The sequence below is a fragment of the Mesitornis unicolor genome, unplaced genomic scaffold (genome assembly GCF_000695765.1).
Source record: "Mesitornis unicolor isolate BGI_N332 unplaced genomic scaffold, ASM69576v1 scaffold51691, whole genome shotgun sequence".
Classification (NCBI taxonomy): Eukaryota; Metazoa; Chordata; class Aves; order Mesitornithiformes; family Mesitornithidae; genus Mesitornis; species Mesitornis unicolor.
The window spans coordinates 621-17,464 of NW_010162767.1; the positions used below are offsets into that span (position 1 = coordinate 621).

The window sequence follows — 16,844 nt, forward strand, 5'->3', positions numbered from 1 at the left end:
TGCTGAACCTGATGCATAAAATAACATCATTTGCATGTATGAAAAACTTTTTCATTAAAGAACCATTTCAAAATGAATATAAAATTTGAAGTTTAAGAGAAAACTTTGGGGTTTGGAACTGAGATGCAGACGATAGATGAGATTGTTTACATTAAAAGTAAATATGTGAAGATGTTTCAATGTTACTATCAAATTATATGCCATTTTACAGAAGCAGTCTAGTGTTACTGTGTGTATTTGTGTTATCATAGCTTATATGTTAAAAAAGTCTGCACAGAAAAGGTTTGGTATTTTCTTTCTTTGTTTTCTTTTCCGAAAAATGATTCTATGCTTGAAGCACAAGGTTTGACATTTTAAAATAGAAGGTCTAATTGTGCCTTGCCACATTGTCTGCATGGCTTTTGGCAAATTTGACTTGTACGTTCATTTCTTTTCCTGTAGAACATAAAGCCACATGCTTGACCAAAAGGTGAATGAATAGTTAATGTTATGTGTTTTAAAGTAGTATTGCTGATATTTTGGAAAGTGGGAAGAATTGAGAAAATTATGCCAGATTACAAGGGCAGAAGAGCTGTCTGGAATTTATTTTGGGGTGTTTTTGTTTGGGTTGTTTAAATCATGGTCTTACGATCAAAGACAGTTATGGCAACCCATATTTTAAAGGATGAGAGTTTTGATTTTAGGGGGCCATTTTTAGAGCACATGTATCTTTTCAGATGGGTGAGGAAGAGTGGTCAGTTTGGAGCCTGTCACCTCTTTACAGTGTGTGTGTGTCTCTCTCTAATCCCATTTGGAAACCCTGTTTGAATTCAAGTATAAATGTGAGAACTCTTTGTCTCGACCTGATTTCAGGATGAGCTTTTTATTTTATTTTCCGGTAGCAATTATTCAGAGTTCTTTACTCTTTCTTTTACACACCTAGTAGTTTTTCTTAGAGGGTAGTGGTTAAGTGCATTAATGTACTTTAAAGGAAATTACTGTATCCTCTGAACACAATAGACCAGCAGCGATACCTGTTCTAATAGGAAATTCATGGAGGCTAAGAATAATCAGAAGGGCTAAAATATGAGCCTGAAAATGAAGTAATCTTGGTGAAGCAGAATAGAAGAAAACACTTCAGCCAGTTTTTATCAAAAAAATAAAAATATGAGAAACTAAACATGCAGTTGCATTAATAGGAAATTACTATTTCAAAATGTGTGAGGCAAAATGTGTTTTCACTGAAACTGGCGCTATCTTTTTGTGTTTTAGAATCAGGTGCTGTTTTCACTTTTGGAAAAAGCAGATTTGCAGAAGACATTCCTAGCAAGTTCTGGTTCAAAAATGACAAGCCTGTACTTATATCGTGTGGAGATGAACATACCGCTATTGTTACAGGTCAGTATTGGAAATGGAGTATGTGATAAAAGGTTACATATTTGGACAGCTTGGAAAGTTATGATTCTCACTTGAATCCTGAGGTAATGTATCAAATGAGGCTGTGTAGAGGAGAGGGTGCTGTTCTGTGGGAAATACGGGTGCCTTTGAAGTTAGTGTGAGGTCACCAGAGGTTTTCACAAGACGTGCCCGAGATCTGTCATGAGGGAATCCAATCAATGAATGTATCACACTGGATTTAAAGTAAGCATGACTTTGTTCATCTTGAATGTTTCTTGTGAATCTGACAGTGTCAGCAGACAACCTTAGATATTGAGGTTTGTATTGTGGAAGTAGACAGTATCTGTTGAACACAGTCAACAAATTCACTAGAAATCTGTCTGAAACAATAAAGAAAATTATATCTCTGAAATGAAGATTTGAATTACTGTTAACCGTCAACTGAAAAAATAACCCTTGAAAGAGCAACTCCAAAAACTTCAGAAAATCCTGCTAAAATCAGAAATAAATTGCAGAAGCATTCAAAGAAGCTCAGATACAATACAGTGAGCAGTATTTGTGTTCATTTTGACTTCTTTGAAATGGTGGAAGAAATACTCATTGAAGAATTTGTTCAGTTTATTTTATGTATAAGGGACTACTCTGTTGATGATCACAGGTGTCAATTGTATTGACAATCAACTGCTGATATATAATAAGACTTTATTGTTGTGAAATTTATATACATATTTTTCAGCACTTCTTTTTTGTTGGAATGCATTTATTCCTCCTCAATGAGCAATTGGTCATTGCTCATTAAATACTTTCTTGAAGGTCTCTTGCTATGTCCCCAAGCAAAGTTGAAGATGCTGGATTTTTAGAATGAACAATTCCAGACATTATAAAAGAAGAGTTTAGATTTCATGGACAGCAGAACATCTTGAAGTGAAATTATACAATGAATTTTTTAAGCATAACTTCATAAAAGATGTATTATCCATGAATCCTCCAGAAGTGCATGCCAATAATAAGTTTACTGAGAAGGGTACAGACCTTGTGGGAAACCAAGGCCATCTTGAAATCCAGCTGAACCTTACCTTGAAGAGATAAAAGACAAACATCACTGAGCAAGGAAAAGTGTCTCATGCAGGTGTGTGTTAATGCATGTTTTCTTTTATTTTCAGTCTTTATTTACAAATCACAAAATTCTGTCCTCCATTTTTTTTTTTCCCTCCCACTGGAAGAGGTAGTGGGACCTGTGTATGTAAGGGACAGTAGGATTAAAATCTAATAGAATAGATCAGTTTTGCATGAGCACGTCTCAACAATCGTAAGTCAGTCAGTTACCCAAGCTGATAAAGAACATTCCTGAAAGCTGGTTTTGGCCAGGAGACACAGATACATCTAGCACTGACTCTTGACTGAATGCAAATGAAAAAAATGTACGGGAACTAATATTTAGCATTCAAACAAAATATTCAGAAATTTTAAAATACTTCTTTCATCTAATCTAACATCAATATTTTCACATGTCTTTTACGAAGAAAAGTGTAAAATAAATATAAACCCCACTGTTATTTGGCTTTCTAGGTCAGGAGTTAGGAGTAAAATTTTATTTACATACTGTGGGTGTATGTTGGAATAGAAAGGACCAGTGATAGTTACTTGCTGACTTTTAGTTGGCTTGCTGAGCTAGCTGGAGAAACATTTCCTCCTCCAGTTTTGGAGTTTGGGATTGAAATTTGTGATGTATTTTTTTTATTATTATTCATTTGCTGTCTACCTTTAGCAGAATCTTCATTAAAATGTTCAAGCAGGAAATTTTTTTAGCAGTTGTCTTCTTTAGTTCTTTAATACAGTCATGAGCGGCATATCTTCCAGTATCACTTGTGATATGTTTAATGATGTTTCTTGTCCTGTTTCTATATTTTTTGGCCCAAGAATACTGATAGTGCACTCCCTGCATCTTTTGTAACTGCAGACTTTGGAAAGCAATTTAGTCATCCTGTGGGGAGCTGGTGTGAAGTAAGTGACATTAGGCATGTTTTTAAGACTCTTCTCCCAATACCTTTCTATTAATTTTCTTTTCTACAAAACTCTTAAAGTTAATGGCTGTCTTGATGTTTATTTGCCTTGATTAGAGTATCCTAGGGAGCTTGCCCACACTTGGTCAAAGAGACTGATCCTGTTCACAAGGGGGAAAATGGTGATGATGGAAGACACATTTTTCTGAACTCAGAGCTCTGGAGAGAATTGAAGCCCCCAGTGCAAGAGGGTAGAAGGAAAAAAAGAAGTATTAAGTGTAAAAGTAGGAGTGAAAAAGAGGTGCATATGGAACCACAGCAAGATAATATGCTCATAATTTCATGTTTTGTAAGCCATTAAACGTTCAACAGTTTACACCACAGAGACCTTGGAATCTCTCCAGAACTTTGGACAGCAGATTCCTTCTATGCTTTCTGCCTACCAGCAGGCCATCACAACATGGCACAGAATTGTTTGCATCAGCTGCATGGGGAAAATGAGAAAGATCAGTACTTGTTTGTGTTGATCTTTGATACGTGTAGTAGCAAGCAACATACTGTGCTGGTTTTGTTTGTGTGATGCTAAATGTCCTAACCATGACTGTTCTTATTGCTCAATAAAGCTTTTATTTTGAGAATATCGTGACTTGCCTAACTAAATCGATGTGATTCCATTTTCATGAGGTGTGTTTGAATTGTATATGGATTTTAAATGAGCTGTTAACATAGTTTACTCACAAAATTGAACAAATAAATACAAAAAAATCATGGTGCCTGGCATATGATAATTTGTCCAAAATATTACTTTTTGTGTTTTCTTCAGATACAGCTTCTCAATAGCATCTTGTAATAAATGCTCTAAGTCTGTACATTGCCTCCCCATTTTGTTTCCCTTCCACACTAATAGAATTTAGAAAGCAAGGGGGGGAAATATGTAAAATGTGCCTTTAAACATAGGTGATAGGAATACTTGGATGCCTGCTATTATCATGAAACATGCTGAGGATTTCAGCTGGTATTTCCTAGCTGCTAAATGAATGCCTCATGAACCAGGGGAGCACATGGGGTTCCCAGGAATCACAGTTGATAGCAGCTACTTGTATGAGAAAAGTGCTGGTTAGGAGACACTTACTTCCTGAAGTCTCTCACAAAATCCTGTGTTCCTAAGGATGAGAGTATCTTGTGGCCTCCCTAATAGCCCTGAATTAATGTTGATGAAACATTGACTGGTGATAAGCCAATGTTTACATAATTTGGATTTTTCCTCTAGTCTTGCATAAGAATGAAGGTGAAGGCTGCTGTTGGAAGTGTTTTCCTCCCCAGAACAGTCCTCGTAGTCCCTTTCTATACTGTTGTTTCCCTCCTGCTGCATAATCTTACTCTACCTGACCTGTCTTCTGCCAACCATTCAAGCTGGCAAACAGCCTTGGTCTCTTGTATGTCAGCACCAAAGTGGAAGCCAAAAGTCAAGAGCAGTCTGAGTTCACAAAGTTTTGAAATGTGATCCTTGCCTATTTGTCTACTGTTGAATTAGTCCTCACTTCAGTGGACCTCTGGTGATGACTGGAGGTATCTCAGTATGCAATTATGAAAATAAGGTCTTTTGCATACAAAATCCTGTGGTGTTTCCTGTCCAGCTTAGATTGCATCATGTCTTTTTCAAACCTTAAGTTGCTATACAGACCCAGAAATGTTAATTCATTACAGGCATTTGTTTAGCTTCTCTGTAGTGCCCATTAGTTTTCATTCACTGTCTGAATTACCTGCTTCCCGGTTTTCCTGTTTTCTGTTACACTGCTAAGTGTTGGAAGCCTGAATTATACAAGGCTGTCATTCAGTTCTAAAAGAATGTTAAAAAATTCCTCTCATCTCTTAAGCTCCTTGACTTAGAAAGCAATGCCTGAAAATTTAAAGACTGGTATAAGAAACAGCAGATTATAGGATGAAAAGCATGACCTGTTGGAATTTTGAATGGATAAAAGAGAATATGATTAAATTGAATTATAGCAGCTTGGCGTTATATTCCCACAGGAGTTTGACTGTCTGACAAAGGCAATTAAAAATGTAAACCAATGATACAAGGATGCATATACCAATATAGGATGCCATTTGCTAATAAAAATGCTTTCTGTTAAGGTACACTTTGCTCTCAGTGACAGACAGCTCTTCATGTGTTTTGACATGACAGCTTTATCAAAATCGGGATGGTGACATAAATGCTATTTGTAAAACTGCATGAGCGTAGACTTGACCTCAGACTTTCTTCTGTTTCAGCTTTCTTGGAATGTCATAATATGGACACACAGCCCCATGTTCCAAAAACTGTCAAATCTAACAATTTGATTGGGACTTTAGATGCTAGTTATTGTTAGTTGTTGGTGTTGTGGTTAGTTTTTTAAAAATAAATGGATTTTTTTTAACAGAGTAAGTATTTCTATTGTATTTTAAACATTTCAATATCGTATTTTAAAGCCTCTGTAAATCACATGCAGAAACCTCTGTGGGAACCTTGGCTTCCAAAGTACAAACAGCCATAATATTTCGGCTTTTTATGTGAAACTGCTGTTACGTGATGTGATTGTCTGATAATTGTTGACGGTTAGGGTGACAAAGTTTATTTACATGACAGTCTTGTGATGGAGTCTAACTCAAAACTTTGTAAACCTTCATCAAAAGTGAACAAACTTTTTTAACAGCTGTAAAAAGTTGAGGGGTTTTTGGCAAATAGTTTTCTATGGTTTTGCAAAGATTTCTGTTGAACAAGGGTTTTATCTTTGGGTGTGAACTTAACAGCTATACAAAAGCTAATAGTTTAAAAAATGAAATGAAATGGAAAAGGAAGTGAATGAATTCATTTTAAGGTATTGTCACTAGCCAGTTTTGGCTGTTTAATTTGCAGGCCTGACGACAAAAGTTTCATCTGTTCACATACCATCCTTTTAAAAAAACACCAGTTATTCAGAATTACAACAGTTCATTGTTTGTGAAGGTCAAACCTGCAAGTTCAATGAGCCATCATACCAATTTTTGAAATATAATTCTAGCATTGTTCCTCTGAAGATTTGTAACCTAATGTTTACATATAGGTTTACAAAGCTCCCTGACTCCATAGTGGTTTTATGCATTCCCTCTTTATATGCTGAGTACCAAATTAATACAATTTGTGAACACATTTGAAAATTTATATGAAACTGTATTCTGTAGAAGTGCAAATTTGTAAATGATATTAAGAGAAGACATTTATCAGTAAAAGAAATAGCCCCCATAAACAATAAAATCAGCTGAATATTACGAATTTGTGTTTGTATTAATTACATAGCTGCATTATTCTTTCCTGTCTTTGGGGTAAAAGGTGTGGGTGCTCAGTTAAGCATGCTGTTATTTTATAAGTAGGCCTAAAGATGCTGTGGTTTTTGAACTGCAGGATCTGTCTGAGAGTACAGCATTTTATTTTCAGTAGAGCACTTTATCTGTGCTGTAATTGCAGGAGAAGATGTTTGTTCTGCTTTTTTTCCCTTCTTCTGGCTGGGGATTTCTTACTTAAACAATGCAATTACTACTTTTGTACTGAAAAATCTCAAGGACATTAATTATTGTTTACACTTAAGTTTTCAATTGCTTAAGCCTTGCATTAAAGGTGAAGTAATAAATAGCATAGTGTGTGTGAATGAGCATCCTGTCTTGTGTGAGGTATTCAAACACTTGTATGGAGTCTGACTCTACATTTTTTTTCAGGGAATGGTAAACTCTACATGTTCGGCAGTAACAACTGGGGCCAATTAGGACTAGGATCAAAGAACACTGTCAGCAAACCAACATGTGTTAAAGGTTTGTTTAATTTTCCTTTTGTCTTTCTGAAAGGTGACCCTAGTGAGAAGGTACTTTATAAGATGCAGTTCCAAAATACCTGATTTTGCCACCTTCATTCATCATGTGTAGCATATTACTGCACAAGCTTATAAAGGTGATTTTCCATTAGTTCCAGATTCTGTGTCCTTTTGCATCTGAAGATTACTTCAGATACATGGAATCCTGGGTTTTTTTGAGGGCTCTCATTTTATGTAATATTTGCCTTTTCTGACAAACCACATCCTCATTTTGACTGCAAAGACATTAATCAGATGCTTGGTCTCTGCAATGTTTGTGCGTTAGAAATGAGTTCCCACAGCACTGTGTAACCTTTGTATCACTTCTGTCTTAGCACCTTTATAAATGGGAAGATGTCTATCAGGGACTTTCTACAGGTACTGCTACGTTTTTAGCAAGTGTAAGAAGTACCCTACGGATCATAAATGTTAATATATTTGTATGAAACAGTAAAATAAATGCCTATATTCTTTCACGTGTTGTAAAATATACTTTCATTGCATGTTATCTTCTTGATCTTTCCTAGCCAGTTTTATCTTGTCAAACAAAACTAAGTCAATACTTCTTCCCTATCCCCTTACTTATGTCAAGTCAGATCTATCCCATTGACACATTTCTATTCACCATTAAATGTTTATCCTCATCCTTTCTACCAGCAGATCGATCTGTTGGCTTATTGTTAAAAACAAATTATCCTGCTTGTTCAAATTCTTTTCTTCCTGATTTAGTCCATTCTACTGTCCTTTATCTGCCCCTCTCTCCATTTCACTCTGGAGGGAGAATGCAGCTACTCTCAAATTCACATCTTCTGTCAGCCATGTGAGAGATTGATTCTTACCTTGGCTTAAATGGATTTGGTGCCAAGTTTTGGTTTTACTGTCAAATTGCAATGGAGAATAAAAGACGAAGAGAAGATGACAGCAATTCAAACCTGACCTGGCATCCATTGAAAAAAGTCACGGGGAGGGTATCTTTCTTTGCATGGCAGTAGGCAGCAGGAGAAAGTCCTAGAACTTTTCTCACTAACTTTCAGTCATCACTTGGCTTTGAGAATGCAGATGCAAGAACTCATTTCAGTTTTTGCTGGGAACTACATGGTTGTGACTGCATGTTTCCTGAGAAAATATCTACTGGGACTTGACTAGAGACAAATTAAATTGGTTATGAAAAAGTGCCAGCAACATCATAAATATTGCATGGCTCTTCAAATGCAATTGATTAGCCTAAGTGAGAGGAAGGTTAGGGAGCCCAGGCTTCTGAAGAGCTAGTTAAGATTGTCTCTGAAGTCAAAGGCAGAGATTTGGGATATAAAGCATCAGGAAGAAGCCAACATTGGAGATGTTATGGTTCCAGCGTGGTGGTAGTGGTAGGTGTTGGACAGGATGGGCAAGAACCTGAATTTGAACAATTTACATTTGTGCCTGTGTGACAGACCAGAGACGGTTGATGCTTAAGCATATAGATTTATTCGGTGACTTGGTGGAAGTGACTTTAATCTGAATGTTATGAAGCTGATGAAAGTTGATTTGGAAGCACTGAAAAAGGGTTTGTGAACAGGATGATGGTTGTTGACTTTGTCGTGGACTAGTGCAGTGGAGAAGCAATTAAAGATACGTTATGTAAAAATAATGCTGGTTTAAAAGCATCGTATAGGGCACATGGACATAGCTGAGAGAAAATAAATTGTTGGCAACGATCGGTAAATAGAAAGAGGATGGAAAAGTCAGTGAGATTTGTTTTCCTCTGTTTCTGAAATGGAATGCACTTGTCATGCAGAGAAGTGCATACAATGGGTGGGTGGTAGTTGAGCTGAAATTGAGACCGGATGGTATATGCTAAATCTATTATTTTAGGCCCTAGTCCAGATAGGACTGTACTTAGCAACTGAGTTTAGAGATCAATAAGAGGGCAGTGCAGAGAAAAAGTAGCAAAAAAAGTGACTGTGGATAACAAAGGAAGATAGGGATGATAAGACAAAAAAGGGTATGATTTTAAATATTTAAGAGAGTGGGAAAAGCGTGAGAGTGAGTTAAGAATAGTACTGTTAGTGAAAACTGAAGGCAGATCTAAGCATTCATTTTGTCCTGAAACTTGATATGTTCTTTGAGACATATCCCATAAATGGTAAATTCTGGGGAATGTGGCATTGGGATGAAGTAGCCACCATCAAGTTAACCTGAGTGTCAGCTGTAAGTTTTTAAGGTCTGTATCTGTTTTCCTGTCTTGAGAGAGTGCTGATGTAGTAAGTCATGTGCTGGGTTCATATAGGCAATGAATCTTGTAGTCATTCTGTTGGTAAAAATACGAAAAAAGTCAGAGCTCCCTGTAGAGCATAGAACATTTTGTTGTTGAACCAGCTATCAGCCTGTTTATAACCTTTCCCTCTCCTTTAATTCATAGCTTTAAAAACAGAAAAAACAAAACTTGCTGTTTGTGGAAGAAACCACACTTTAGTTTACACAGGTATGTAACCTATATTGTACAAATATTAAAGACAGATTTCTTCCTTTGTTTTCATGCAGAATTACAGCAGCAACCCCAGGAGTGTTAACGAAGGAAAAAAACCCCAAACAAACAAAAAATGAGACTGTTAACAGTTGGTTTTTTTATATCTCGTTCTTTGAATGCTTGATTCATTCTGAGACAATAGATCTATAAAATAAAGTTATATAGGAGTTTACTAGCAATAGATAGATGAAAAAAATTCTTGCCAGTATTTGAGGTGTGGTTAATAATTTAAATAATTTACAGTACTTATTTCTTTTAAGTCTGGTAAAGGTATATTGGTATTTCTTTATATATCTGCATTCAAATTTACCCTTGACAAGTAATGTATTAGTGTGAAGTTATATATTTGAGTAAATATACTAGAAATTAATATTTTCAAGTCTTCAAATTTTGTTGCATTTTGGTTAGACAAGGTAGCCTGCTATTTCAATGGCAAGTTGCTTTATTAAGCTATAAATAAATAAACTCTAAATTTAATGTAGAAAATAAATTTTTAGAGGGACGGTATACAGAGAATTGATGCAAATTCTTGTCATTATTCTAAAATTTATGTAACAGAATAGCCATCTTTATGTTGCAATCCTTTAGCTTGCAGTAACGTTATAAAGAGGATTGTTTATTAGAGCGTTTATATCCGTAGAGACCCTGAGCACTGTAAATAAGACTATTAGAGTGAAACAGAACATTTTAATAACAGTTGAGTATGCAAGACTGCGCAAGGTAAGTATTAGTCACTTTTAGTATACATGCTGGCTGGATAATTTGTGGCCATTTGTACAGCAAAGACCATTTATAAATTGTATGTCAGTTGCTTATCACATCTGTATCTGGATTTGTGTTATTAATGAGCCTTATCTTTTCATCATAGATGAGCACTTTAGCTGTGTAACCCACCAAAATTAAAAATATAAATCTTAAAGTTCTCTCAAGTTGAAGATACCAATCATCAGCTTTAACAGCTCAATTTTAGGATTCTAAAACAAAATAAAGACCTAGTTAATTAAAATGAAAGTGTTTTAAATAGGAAAATGAGTATAATATTTCTAATAAAAACCTAAGCAAAAATATAGTTCATTCACAGTACTAAAAAATATGAAGTTATGCATCTCTTCAGTTTACATACTAACATGACTTTCAGTTTTCTTTTTCCTGTGACATCATTCACCGTTTTTCCCTGCTTTATCTTAAAATATACATTATTTAGGGAAGGAGCTGCTCCTGGCTGCCAGGGCTACTGGTAGTAATTTTCTCAGAACTCTTACAGAACTTCAAATTATATTTAATTTTTAGATCAGTCTCCAGAATGGTGGGAAACACAGCAAGTCTTAAGTACATGTAAGGCCTTTAGAAAGTTCTGATCCAAACGTGTGCAGGAAAGCCTGCTTGTTAGCTCCAACAGAAACTGCTAATGTCAACTTGAGGATATTTCAGGGCAGCTGACCTCAACTTTTCTGTAACATTTTTCCATTGAAAATTAAATTACTTGCTCCAGTTTCTCTGACTTTTTGCCACTGATGAGAATGTCTTCATTCTGTGCTTTTCTGTATGCAGAAAAAGGAAATGTGTATGCTGCTGGAGGTAACAGCGAAGGTCAGTTGGGATTAGGTGACACAGAGGAAAGGACCGCATTTCATTTAATTAGTTTTTTTACCAACCAGCACAAGATCAAACAGCTGGCAGCTGGATCATACACCTCAGCAGCAGTAACTGGTAAGAAGGACCACTAATAAAATCTATTTATATGTGTCCAGTCTGGTGTTCCAGGGAAGCATTTATTCTAGCATTCTGTCTGTATATGTGTGTGTGTTTTTTATGCCTCCCTGTCTCCTTTCCCTAGTAACCATAGTAATTTTTTGATAACCAATTGCTGTTTCAACACAATCTGGTAAGAGGTGGCAGTCTCATTAACTTCCTACAATTTTGGTGGAAGTAAACTTTTTCCATGAGCGATAGCTGGCAATGGGATCTTAACCTGACCTAGTTTAGTAAGAATCCTTACAAAGGAGAGACAGTATGTATACCCTCAAAATGGGGAAAAAAACTCAGTTCATTTCCAGGGAAGCCAGCTACAAAACTTGAATCTTAAGAAAACTAAGCTTCTCTAATTCCACTCCTTACTGCAACTATTTTGGTCTGGTACAGGGTGCACAGCTGTATCATTACTAATTCTGAGAGAGACCTAACCTATCACCTCTTTCTCTGATGGCAAAATTATACAATGGTGACTTGATGAAGTCCACACGCTTCAAATAATACTTTTAGCTATAGGATGTGTGGTCCTTTATTACCCTATAATGTAATTTCTCAAGTTTTGTTATAAAGCAGCTGTTTCTATACACGATAAGTTATTTCACATTTCAGCATGTGACAGAGAGCATAAGAGCGTATGAGCAAAATGCTAGCCTGCTCATTTGGTTTGTATTTTTTTGCGACAATTGCTAACATTCTCCTGAGATTTGTAAGTCAATTTTGAATTATTTTCGTTCCAAATAGCATCTCAATAGCACTGTAGATGGCAGGTTTTTTATTCACAACTTATTTCCCACGAGTGAGAAATAGGCAGAGAGAGTACCTCATCTCTTCTAGAAAAATCTAGAGATTTTTCATGTTGTTCACTACCTTTTTGTTGGGTTTTTTCACTGCTGCCATTGGTCTTTGTGTTGACAGAGCCTGCTATTACTAAGCCAGGAATAGCTATCTTGGCAGTTTAAGGAAAAAAAAAAATGAAGCTGGGCAATACAATCACCTGTGAAGACAACTGAAAGATAAGGAAAGAGTAAGTGGGATGTGTACCAAAGTCAGAGCAGAGAATAAGTTTGGAAGAATGAGAAAGTGGTGACTTGCTACTAGAAATGAGAAGATGCTTTGAATTCACTCTAATATTCTCATACTGGCATCTGGCAACTGCTATACCTTCAATCTTCCTCTTTTTGGAGTGCTTCTACACAGTACTCTTACTGTTGCTGTCTATGGTCTAACATCAGTTGATGACTGAAAGTTCTGTGTCACTTCTGAAAAGCTTAAGGGGTACCCTCTAACTTCAGACTGTTCTGTTGCATTGTGCTAAACACCATTTTATGTCCCTGAGATCATGCCATTTAGTAGTATCATACACAGAGTTCATGAAATGCTTTTAAATGGATAGATGAGGCTTTTACTAGTTTTGGTTTTAAATCCGTTCATTATCCATGTCTTCATTTTAGAAGATGGGCAGCTTTTTGTGTGGGGTGACAATTCAGAAGGTCAGATTGGCTTGGCTGATGAAGCCTCTGTCAGTGTCCCTTGTCAAGTGGATGTTGGAAAACCTGTTTCCTCTGTATCCTGTGGATATTATCACTCTGCCTTGATAACAGGTAAGAGAATGAAAATAGCCCTTAGTGGAGACAAGTCAGTCATTCTCAAATTGCCATCTTCGTAAAGGTAGCTAATGAGGCATTCATTAATTTTGAAACTAGATATGCCATAGTTGATAAAAACTGCCATGTGGCAGAATGTCATCTCTGTAGTTTTGTATCACACTGGGAGATTTTACCACAGACAGATTTTTAAAGATGTGGTCCTAATTGATTTATTTGGGAAACTTGTACGTAATCTACTATATAATTGTTTATTATTGTTGAATTAAAAATAGCATGAGAAAAAACTGCTGTTAACTGTTGTGAACTGGGTGAACTTATCAGTCAGTATTGATGATATTATATATGAGCCGCCATGAATTCCTCTCAGCTGTATAAATTTATGTTATTAAGCTTTACAGTTTAGTCCCCTCAGAGTAATTAAAGATTTCAAAGGATCAATAGTTTTGATTTTAAAGCTTTTAATGGGTACCCAGGAACTATTCAATCAGATGCTTTCCTCAGGTTGCTTGATAAATGCTACATTTCCACATAACAGTACTGATACAGCTTTCTGAGAATATGCTGTTAACAGAATAAGAGTTTCCTACAGTCGACAAATATTAATTATTACGCTGGTATGTGCAATTTTCATTACAGATGCTTTATTACAGTAAATGAATGAAGTGTCTCCTGACTGATCAGGAACTCAGCACCTGTTAGGAAATGTCCAGCTTCCTGAACTCAAAATAAATGAAAATAAAATAAAAATTAAAGGATCTTTACTTCAAGGATGTAGTAAGAAGGTGTGTGTTTCTGCCTTAGAGCCAAGAGCTGAAGCTCTAACAAGGTTGCAACGGGATGTGACAAAAGCTCTCATCAGAAGAAGGGTTGAGGACAAGCATCTGAGAGCAAGGAGAGAACTGTGTGTGCCAAGTGTGCTAAGGAAGAGGAAACTTTTAATGGAGGGGGATGAGAAAAAAGGATTAGGGTTGCAGCTGGGTAAGAGAAATGGAGCCTCTTAAAATATTAATAAGGAGAATAACTGGTTATCACCTGTGAAAATGGGGAGTTATGGAACCTGTTACCATTTAAACAGGCCTGGGTGTGAGATGGAAAATCTTAATTTTCAGCCTTAGTATCTGTAAATCCTGCACAAATTTGGTTTCAATCTGTCTTGCTGAAACTACTGACATGTGGATGACCTCTCCTGTGGTGAAAGGAGAAATATTTTTCATTGTTTTCCTTTGGGCCCTTGCAGACATTTTTATTTGACTGATACTTTAGCTACCGTAGAAATGTAGTATTGGACATCCAGGTACTTCTACTGAATTGATCATCTGTTGCACTAGTGTCAGTGTCCAGACAGTGTTTAAAAATGAAGCTTATACAAGTGATCTAAGTGTACCATAGTCACGCAGTATTTTAGCTATGAAGTTAGCCATTAAATTATGAATTTGGAAGTTCTACGTGTTGAATATGACTACAAATGTAGTTACCTTATTTTTATTACAGCCTAGTTAGGAAGGAAATCAAGGCACCATGCTGCTAAAAGATTTTGCTTTTAAGAAAGTGATGCTTTTTTCACTTATGGAAAACACTTGCCTGTAAGACTTGCTAGACTGGCTCAGAGCAGTGGTTTGTATCGTCAGTATTCTGCCTCTGAGGGGTGGTAGAACACAGCAAACCAGGTAATTGTGGAATATTTGAAATACTCATATTACATGGATAGGGTTTTTTCCCTTGAATTGCCAGTTAGTCAATGAAATATGCCTTGAAGGGAGTTTCCTATGTATTTTTATTGTATGGTTTTATCTTGTATACCAGTATTTTGAGTGATTAGTGTTATTTTTATATATATTTTTGAGGAGATATCTTGAAAAGAAAGTGGTTCTGTATTTCCAGAAAATAAATTTGAACTGTTCAGGTGAGTGTCTAATCTGTATTAATTCCCTCAGCATCAATAAAGTATACCAGAGGAACTTTTTAAACTTGCAGTTGCTGTTGCTATGGAAGAAATGGGAGAAATGGTGTTAATAGGAAGCTTCAAACATGTGTAACTTATCAGTTATTAGAATACTATAGAATTACTACATTTTGACTTTTTAAAACATGACTTGTACATTAAAAAGCATCAAATAATATAATACCTTCAATAGTAAAACATAGGTGCAGTATGTAGGATTTAATACATGTTGCCTGGCTGAACTGATAAGCATGGCTTCATGTGGTTCTCTTTCTTAATATTTGACATAAGCAGTATACTGGCTAAGCAAACTGATCACAGACATATCTGGGTTAACACTAAAAGTTGGTTAATGAGGATACTAGAATACATAGTGTGATCACAGAGTGCCCTCTCCAGGGCAGGATGTTCATTGATAGGAGACTGTTGAGAAAAAAAGGTGGTGAAGTATGGATTACAGGGGTTTTTTTGTTTGGTTTGTTGTTGTTTTGTTGTTGTTGTTGTTTTTTAACAAACAAAAGTTATTTTTTGAAACAGCTGCTTTTAAAAAGAATTTTTAGTAGGCGTTTGTCTTTAAGGTGTTTAATTACTATGAAACCAAGTGCAATGTCAATGAAAAGTAGAGTGGAATCCTGATGCAAACTTTAGATAGAAGCATGTTTTATGGAAATTGTACAGCATTTGATCAGAGTCACCTGTATTCTACCATGTGCATGTGGACCCTACTGATGCCAAAAGTAGTTGTAGAATAGAAGAACAGAATATATCCTGAATTATTTTTAATAAAAAACACTTCTGAAATTTAAACTAGGCACAAGCACAGGCAATGCTAGCTCATTTCCAAACACAAATTAGGAAGATGGTCTGGTTACTCACTTCATGTTTGAAAGATGATTGTTTGCTCCGTTTTCCTCTCACTTGACATTCTTCGAAGAATTCTACTGACAATAGGTTTTTACTTTATAGTTTTCAGCCTTAAGGACGTTTTCTCAAGTATCTATTTCCTTTCTTTTCTTGTTGCAGACTTGGGGCTTTAGGTCCCCATCTTAGATGTAAGTCTTAAACAAAGCAAAAGAGAAAGAGCGAGCTGAAAGAGCGTAGCAACGATTTTGAGTCCATATACAGATCTTTACTTGACTAGTCTTTGGCCACACTCACTCAAGAGGGGACAGTTTTTCAGAAAGCATTAAGCTTGGCAAGCAGATATAGCTCATTTGTCCACTGAAGGAGATGGAGAGCAGGAGAAGCCAGTGTGTCTAATCACTACTCTGGTGTCTAAAGCAGAATTACAATCGTGGAGCCAGAAAGGTGTTGAATATATTAGACCTCTTTTGGTGTTTCCACTGCCTGGACTGTTACTATAAGCAAGGTCAAGATAGATTCTCACTGAGATGTTTTTTTTTCATAGAGAGCTTTGTGGGTTCCTTGAATTCCTTTTTTTAATGTACTTCGTCATTATTTTTAAGGACGAATTTTAAAGATCATCTATTCCACAAGCACTTTCATGCTCAGAACTCCAGCATTTAAGGTTTCTATCAATTTGGTCTGGAATAAATACTTCTTATTTTTAATTTTTCTTTCATTTATTCAAGGGGTTGGAGAGTGATCCAATTCTTTTGTCTGCCGTCTTCATTTGCCACCAGCGAGGTCTCGTACCTTCTCTCATCTGCAGTACGCGCATTTGTCTTTGAGGAGTGAAAATAGTTTTCCATTCCCTTGCCCACTTCCTTGACATGCTCCTGTGGCCTAAGGTTTAGCGATACAGAAAATGTGCCACGTTAGGTAGGG

At 36.2% G+C, this 16,844-nt stretch overlaps 1 protein-coding gene across 1 annotated transcript in view; it reads left to right on the top strand.

The window, feature by feature from the left end:
* Positions 1-1,251: 1,251 nt before the first annotated feature.
* RPGR (retinitis pigmentosa GTPase regulator) overlaps positions 1,252-16,844 on the top strand; it is a gene marked incomplete at both ends in the record, with an annotated part of 33,648 nt that continues 18,055 nt past the window's right edge. Inside the window, 5 exons of the mRNA XM_010193716.1 lie at positions 1,252-1,377; positions 7,116-7,208; positions 9,648-9,710; positions 11,307-11,465; positions 12,959-13,108. Of these exons, the coding sequence (XP_010192018.1) occupies positions 1,252-1,377; positions 7,116-7,208; positions 9,648-9,710; positions 11,307-11,465; positions 12,959-13,108 (591 nt within the window). The remainder of the gene's footprint in view (positions 1,378-7,115; positions 7,209-9,647; positions 9,711-11,306; positions 11,466-12,958; positions 13,109-16,844) is intronic.